At 54.4% G+C, this 7,986-nt stretch overlaps 1 protein-coding gene across 1 annotated transcript in view; it reads right to left on the minus strand.

Moving 5' to 3' along the window:
• BAP1 (BRCA1 associated protein 1) overlaps positions 1–7,643 on the minus strand; it is an 11,239-nt gene extending 3,596 nt beyond the window's left edge. Inside the window, exons 1-13 of the mRNA XM_031058236.1 lie at positions 7,639–7,643; positions 5,783–5,841; positions 5,631–5,685; positions 4,856–4,988; positions 4,364–4,483; positions 3,828–3,889; positions 3,617–3,759; positions 2,997–3,075; positions 2,234–2,357; positions 1,802–1,919; positions 1,246–1,433; positions 766–899; positions 1–169 (exon numbers count right to left, since the gene is read on the minus strand). The exon at positions 1–169 is cut by the window's left edge and continues 235 nt beyond it. Coding sequence (XP_030914096.1) covers positions 1–169; positions 766–899; positions 1,246–1,433; positions 1,802–1,919; positions 2,234–2,357; positions 2,997–3,075; positions 3,617–3,759; positions 3,828–3,889; positions 4,364–4,483; positions 4,856–4,988; positions 5,631–5,685; positions 5,783–5,841; positions 7,639–7,643 — 1,389 coding nt within the window. The remainder of the gene's footprint in view (positions 170–765; positions 900–1,245; positions 1,434–1,801; positions 1,920–2,233; positions 2,358–2,996; positions 3,076–3,616; positions 3,760–3,827; positions 3,890–4,363; positions 4,484–4,855; positions 4,989–5,630; positions 5,686–5,782; positions 5,842–7,638) is intronic.
• Between the last annotated feature and the right edge of the window lie 343 nt (positions 7,644–7,986).

A 7,986-nucleotide genomic window follows, 5' to 3' on the forward strand; every position in this document is an offset into this window, starting at 1 on the left:
GGCGGCGCCCCCGCCGCTCGTCTTGATGGACAGGGGAATGGAAAGGTCCTTCTGAGATTCCTTCAGCTTCTCAGCCAGGACGTTGATGGTGTTGGGCTGCAGGACGGAGAGCTGGCCATCTGCGGCCCCTGCCACGTGCTCTTGCTTCACTTGCCCTTTCCTCTTGTACCTGCCCAGAAACACAGCAGGGAAGATGTGTAGCTGGTGGAAAGAGGTGGAGACCCACCATGGACACTGCCAGCTCTGTGCGCAGCAGTCCAGGCTGCCTGCTGGGATGAAACAAGGCCTGAAACACTTCCAGATCACCCCCAGTGCCACCAGCTTCTCTTGGAGCACCTCAGCACCACTGAGACACTCAGCCCCAGGGATCCCTACACTGCTGGGTGCACAGGGTCCTGTGTACCTCCTGCTCTTCTTCCAAAGCCCCCCAAAGCTCCCTTGCTGTGACCCAAACTTCCTGGCCTCAGCAGCAGTCCAAGCCCACCAACACTGTCACCAGGAGCTGAACTGGCAATCAGCACTGTGGAACCAAGGTTCCTTAAAGCCCCAAAGCCTGCTGCCAATACACAGTTACTCTCAGGGCAGCTGAAATTCAGAGTTGGCTGTAAAGAGCTACAGAAGGACTTTACAAAACCCAGTGAGTGGAAAGTAAAATGTCAAGTGAAGAGAAGAACAGAACTATCAAGATCTAAGGAAAGAAGTTAGGGAAGTCCTCATTGACGGGTCTGCAAATGTCAGCTCCCAGCCCCCCACTCAAGCTGTCACCTGATGGCTGAGTTGGTGTTACGAACTTCCTCCTCATCATCATCATCATAGTCATCCTCATCATCCGAGTACTGCTGGTGCTGTCGGACTGGGACCCGGTTGCGACCCACTCCTGCTGCAAGGTCTTCCTCCTCCTGCAACATACCACTGCTGAAGGCCTGCTGGCAGCAGGGCAAGGAGGAAGAGCCCAGTGGACTCATCCCTGGTCCAGCCCAACACCAGGACTTGGCTCTTTTGAGAGGAAACAGGAACCCTTCCCCATTTTTGTTCAGTTTACCCACATTAAGGTAAACCTCCTTTGTCAGGTCAGTCTTTATTTACCCTCTCCCCTCCCAGCCTGCGTTAGTGCTGGGCCAGGCTGGCTGCAAGGCAGGGCCAGGCTCAGGCCAGCTGACAGCTGTGGTCCCACAGAGGGGAGGGAGTACAGGCAAAGAGCGCAGCTTGAACCAGCTGTGCTGCTAGCCTGGCACTCCAGCCTACCTGCATGGGGGACTTGGCATAGTTGTGGTTATCCAGGAAGGCTGGCAGTCTCTGCACAATGGGGTTGGGGTTTGCTGGAGGGGCCCCATTGATGCCACTCGCTGCTGTCTTTGGCACCGGTTTGGATTTGCTGGGTGGGCTCTGCGTGGCCGTGGGGTGGCCCTGGCTGGTGGCTTCATCAGTGCCATCTGTCACACAAGCACAGCACAGCCTTTCATCACCAGCACTGTCACCTTTTACTCCTTTACCACCCCTTACTCACCCAGGTGAGAGAAGAGCTCTTGCACTCTCACAGACCACCACAACCACCTCCATCTGTCACTGGTGTCCCCAAACTCCAGCCCTCCCACTTTCAAGATTCGCACCCTCCAACACACTCCCAGACACACAGGCATCACCATACCCCAGCACAGTGCACATGGAGCAGGGCTCACAGAAAAGAAAGTGAAGCTGACAATAAAACTGCCCCAAGCCCCAGGTCAGCCAACTGTTGTCACCATCCTGTGCTCACTCCATGGCAGGCCAGGCTGGCAACACTGCTGGTACAAGCCCCTACCTGGATGAGTGCTCTCTGGAGTCACGGTCTTGCTGCTGGCTGGCTTTGCCTCTTCACCAGGCTGAGACTCCTGAGACTTCTGGGTCTGGATCAGCTCAGGCTGAGTTACTCGGATAAGCTTTAAAGGAAATGACAGAGAAACCGCATGCTGGATCAGCATGACCCAAATGACATCCTTTCCACTCAAGCACTGCAGAGCTCATGGGAGTGAGCAAACACCAAGTGCCCAGGCACACAAAAGACACAGGTGAACCACCTCCCAGGTGAGCAGCAATGGCCAAGCAGTGAGGCTGGCTATGTCCTCTTCCCACAAGATTTTTCCCAAGGCCAAACCAAACCCCTAAAACCAGGGCCCTGGCGGCACAGGTAGATGCTCTGAAAAAGCCTATTCCCCCCAGCAGCCTTGCCCCCCCTCAGGCTGGGCTGTCCTACCTGCTGCAAGGCCTCCAGCACAGTCTGGCGGTTCATCTTCAGGATGTGCAGCTTGGACTCGTACTTCATCCTCCGGTCAGGCACCACGGCCATCAGGTTGAAGCGGATGTCGTGGTACGGCTCCCTGCAGGAAGGGCAGCAGCCCTCAGCCACAGGATCATGGTGACAGCCCCATCCCCACCTCCTGCCCAGGCACTGAACACCAACACACCCATGGCCTCTCCCCAGACCAGGTCAACCTCACAGTGGCTGATAAGCCGTACAACGTTTCTTCAGCTGCCACACAAAACACACTCAGAGTCACAGGTTAGCTGAGGTGGGAAGAGACCTATGATACTCATCTGCTCCAGTCCCTGCTCCAGCAGGATCACCCAGAGCTGGTCACAGGACAACATCCAGACAGCTTCTGAATAGCTCCAGAGATGGAGATTCCATCTTTGGGTAACCTATGCCAGTACTGTCACCCTCATGCCCAAGCATCCAAGAGGCCCAGCTCAAGACCAGAAGCACCACTCCTTCTCCTATGGACTTGAGCTAACACGGACCTAACCAGGCCACTCCTAAGGCTGTGCAGCATTTGCAGGGACTCTGCATCACACAGGGAATGCATGCTCTGCAGGCAAGAGGAGGCAAGGGGCAGAGCACCTACACCTCTCCATAGACAACCTCCACTTCCACAACCTGCCACTCAGAAACCCCAGGACAAATAATCCAGGGGAATATGGCAAGGGGCCAGTGTTTGCCCCATGGGCCAGGACATTACCCTGCAGTGGCCAGGCCAATGCGCTCCATGATCACTCTCCTGGCTTTGTCCGTCCATTCCTCGTCATCTGCCCACGGCCCTGTGTAACAACACACAGCTGCACTTAGCAAAGCAGGCCATGCTGAAGTAAACCAGGTACAGGAAATGGGTACCTTACCAAAGGGACTGACAGACAGAAACCTGGCAGGGATAAATAACTGCCTGAATGACAGAACTCAGGGGTCAAGTTGTAAGAGAAGGGAGTAACTGGGCACCCAGTGGGATCTGTTTGGACCAGCTGTCTCAACACACAGTGGTTATTTGGCACAAGGAGAGAGCGAGGAGATAAATTCTCCTTGCTAGATGAAGTTATTTCAGAGCTGAAGGACCTTATGGCCATGAGCAACTGGGAGGAAAATGGGAAAACAAAAGCAGTACATTTAGAAATAACTGCTTTCTAGGCACAGTCCCCAGCACACAGGCTCCAAAATTAGCTGTCAAAACTCAGGACAAATCTGGGAGCCATTGGAGTGATTCTCCACCAACACCAGTTAACACTAAGAGGCAAGAAAAAACAATACACTTGGACACCCCAGGGTGCTATTCCCCTGTGTCAGCAGGCAGGGACAGGTGCCTCTTACCGTGGTCAATGGGATAGACTTTCAGCCCGTCGAGCTCAAAGAGCCGTCCCTTGATGGGCACGTAGCTGACAAAGTGAAAAGCCTCCATGGTCCGCACGGCGCTGATCCCGTTCTGCTTCTCCGGCAAGTGCCGTGGCTCTGGCCTGCGAGGGACAGGGCCCATGGAGAGCCTGCCTCCTCCAGAAGGAGGCACTGCAGGCACCTCACTCACCTGGCATGGCTGTTGTGGGCCTTGGCCAGCTCCGGGGCGTTGCCGATGGCATAGCCTTTGCTCTGCAGCCAACAGCAAGAGAGGACAACAGCTGAGAAGCGACACGGAACAAATAAAATGCTTCATCTTCCCACTCCCTCCCTCCATCTACCCACAGGAGGAGGACAGAAACCCTCAGGCACATCCTCTACTCTTCTGAGTTACAGGTAAAGTCCAAGATGGAAAAAGCACACAATTCCTACTGAATAAATTACAGCTGGAGAAAAACAGACTTCACAATAGGTCTGAAGGGAGGAGGACTTTTGATTACAGGGAGTAAATGACAGAAGGCTCAGAACTGCACCCAGCCTAAAGGGGACCAAGGCTCTGAGCAAGGTGAGGCAGGAATATGAGAGAGAAGAGGCAGTCCTGCTGCAGTGTGCAGCCACAGAGGACAAGGAAGGATCCAGCTCATGAAGAGCATCACCCCACGAGGGGAGCAAGAGGCAGAGCCACCTGTGCCACCCCTGCACAGCCCTGCCCGACCCTGCCCCTACCTCAGGGCTAAAGCCTTTGGTGAAATCCTTCATGCGGCTCAGCGTGGGGCCCAGGTCAACATTGTTGCAGTTCAGGAGGACGCTCAGCAGGGCATGGGTGGCACAGGAATTGGGGATCAGCTAGAGGGTAACACAAAGACCAACTTCACCAGCAGGAACAAGGCAGCCTTTCAACAACCCCTGTGTTGACAATAATGAACTGAAAGCACTGATGCAAGAACCATCAGCACTTGTGAGAGCAGCGACCTGACCTCTCATAGGAAGGAGGGAAGTCAGTATCACTTAGTGAGCCTCACCATGCCCCACGAGCATCTGCTCACAGTGCAGGCCACAGCCTCCCAGCCCTCACTGGATTCCCTCCAACCTGGAGCTCAGGGAAGAGGAGCTGCCCTCGTGAGCAGCAAGATCAGTGCAGCCTGTCAGTGGCACACTGCTTCCCTGAGGTGTCACAGGGGACATCCCACACACACCTTCCCCCTGCCTGGAGCCTACCTGGTGAGCAAAGAACATGTTATTGACAATGTCATCGTCGATCACCGACGTCTCATCCACCAGCGTGGAGACCTTGCGGCGGGAGCGGCGCTCCTCAATCCACTTGAACAGGAAGATGAACCCATACACGGGGCTGCACAGAGAAAGCAGCAGAGCTCTGCACCAGCCACACCACTGGGGCTGCTCTGCCCAGCACCAGAAACCCTCTGGTTCACAGCACAGCAAAGAGAGAGGAAAAGCAGAACAACCAATGCCATCTTTCTGGCAGTGACCATCCCTGCCACAATCCCCCAGCCCAACACTACTGAGGACACTCCTGAGCTGATGCTCCTGGCTCAGCCTCCAATCAAGCTTGAAAACTCTGGGGATTGAGAAGTCTTAAGAGGCTGAAGACAAAGAAATGGGAAAATCCCCTCTGGACAGTGCCTGGCCACTGAATGACCCTCCTTTTACACTTACCTTGGATTCATTTCTGAGAGGCATTCAGCAATGGCTTTTAAGAAGCAACAGCCTCAAAGCCTTCTCACAGCACCAGGACAGGGAGAAAGCCCACACTGCAACCACACCACCCCTCCATGGTGACAGGGAGTTGAATCCCTTGGAGGATGTCCCCCAGCTGCCCCAAACCTGAGGAAGCCCTCCTGGTCCATCACTCACAGCTCTGATCTCCATGCCAGACAAGCTCACACAGCTCCTCTGGACACCTGGCCATGAGTTCCCAGGCCCACAGACCACTCTGCTCAGCACAACTCACACTCTCAGGCCTCTGACTCACCCTTGGCATTTGCTCTGCAGATCATAAATCTCCTCTACCTGCACTCCCTTGACCCCTGCAGACAAAGGAGAGGAGCTGGTGTAAGGCCACCAGGAAGGACAGGCTAATGTCAGGCACTAAACTGACTTCTCAGAAAGGTTTCTAGGACTTACCAAAATCTTCAACCAGGAGTGTGAAAAGACCTGAAAGGAACAAAACCAACAGGTTACTTCTGGCTGAAGAGAGCAGAGAGGAAATCCACTGCCATCATCCCCTGAGAGTCCCACATGGTCCCAGGCCAAGGCACAGCCAGAGAACCCACAGCAGAGAGGCACCAGGATCACACCCAGTCCCAGCAGTGAGGCTGCTGAGCCCAGAGTGCTCCAACAACCTTCACCCCTCCATCCCCACTGACCATCCTCTTCCTCAAGGGAACCTGAACCAACTCTTTCCTGACAGAGCCCACTGCAACTGGCAAAGTGAGCAGCAGGGAGCACCTCAATGACACACGCACACTTGTAACCAGAGAAATAAATGACTGAAGATATCACAAGATACTTAAAAAAAAAAAATCATTTCTGTTCATGTTAGAGAAAATCAGTGAGGGGAATCCAGATCACAGCAACAGGGCTGCAGGGAAGTCCAAGGGCTGAAAGAAGCTCATCTTCATCTCCCTGTCCCTTTGGGGGAACCAAATCCAACAGCCTGTCTCTAACGGCTACAAAATTCAGGAGGACATAACCAGGGACACAGAGACAACCACAAGAAAACCAGGATTATCAGATATCTGAGCAGCAGCTGCCACTCTGATGCTGGAGCAAGGGCAGTCAGCCCAATTCTCAGGCAGTCACTCTGCATGTGGAGGAAGCGAGTTCGAGACTGGAATAACAAATCTGCTTTTTTAGCTCCCTTAGAAAGGCTGCTGAAAGCCTGGGAGGAAGTCCAGGGAATACCAATAAGAAGGACTAAATCCAGAGAAACATCCCTGTAAGCAATGGATTTAAGGACCCTGATGTATGTGGCTCAATTAAGAAGAGCCCAAGGGGCTTCCACACCAAAGCTGAAAGGATTTAAACAGGGAAGAAACTCCTGGGAGCAAAAAGTCTTCATTAATTTAGCAGAAAACATTGTATTTCTTACAAAATGGTCAGTGAGAAGAAATATGCTGTGGAAATAACATGCTTCAAACCAGTGGGAGGCCAGGCCATTACACCAAACCCCTTCACCTTCCCGGTCCCTTCCAACCCTGCTTTTTTCTCTGGCACATTTCAGTGTTTCATTTTACCTCAGCACCCACAGGAGGCACAGCCCTGCTGCTGACAGCTCTCCTGGAACACCCACACCACGTTATATGGCTTGGCTGGACACATCCTGGTGTCCACAAGCTCACATAACACTGTGCCAGCAGCCTGCATGTCCCCAGGGCTCTCCTCTCCACCCAAACCTGGATCCACCGACCCTTCCTGACCAGTGAAGCACCCACAGATTCCACCCGAGCCCCAGTCAGAACCAGTGGGGAGAAATTCAGCTACTGGGATGTGCTGAGAGCAGCACATGGGTCACTCCTAACATCTGTCCCAGCTGCCACCCCTGCATCCAAACTGCCACATAGCCAAAAACCTGCCTCTGCCCAGACACTGTCCCCCAAGCAAATAACCTTCCCTCCCAGCTGTGGGAATCCAAACCATGTCCTGGGAGTTTCTGCCATGATGAAGGCCAGGAGGGGAATGATTTCAGCCTTTTCCAAGCACCAGTAAAGAGAATAAAGAGCAGCAAAACTGGGGGTGACTGGGACACCAACACCAGACAGAATCCTTTGCTGAGTGCAAGAGACAAGGACAATTCCAGAGGTCACATTTCCTCACCCACAGCCCCAAAAACTCACCACCCCATCCCAGAGAGCAGATCCCAGCCTTGCATAGGACGACCCCATTCCACACTACAGCGACCCAGAGGGTTAAAACAACATTTCAGACAACACCAGCGCTGGCCCTGAAATCCCAACCCCTGAAAGAACTCCATCACTCACGGCATCCACCCCAGGGCAGCGGGACGGGGACACCCGTGACCGTCCTGATGCCAGTTTCTCCCTGCCGGTCTCTTCATCCCCCGCCCTGCCCTCCTGCAGGCCTGCACCCCACATCTGACTCCCCAAACTCCACTTGTGCACCCGCACCACCCCAAACTCCACCGGTGCTCCCGCACCACCCCAGCCTCACCGCTGCTCCCGCAGCCCCCCAAAACTTCACCGCACACCCCGCACCCGCAGCCCCCCAAACTTTACCAGCTCACCTCCCATCCCCAGCCCTCCCAAAACTCCATTCCTGCACCCCAAGTCCCACCGCTACACCCCACCCGTGCCCCCACACCCCCGGCC

The sequence above is a fragment of the Geospiza fortis genome, unplaced genomic scaffold (genome assembly GCF_000277835.1).
Source record: "Geospiza fortis unplaced genomic scaffold, GeoFor_1.0 scaffold78, whole genome shotgun sequence".
In the NCBI taxonomy this organism is placed as follows: Eukaryota; Metazoa; Chordata; class Aves; order Passeriformes; family Thraupidae; genus Geospiza; species Geospiza fortis.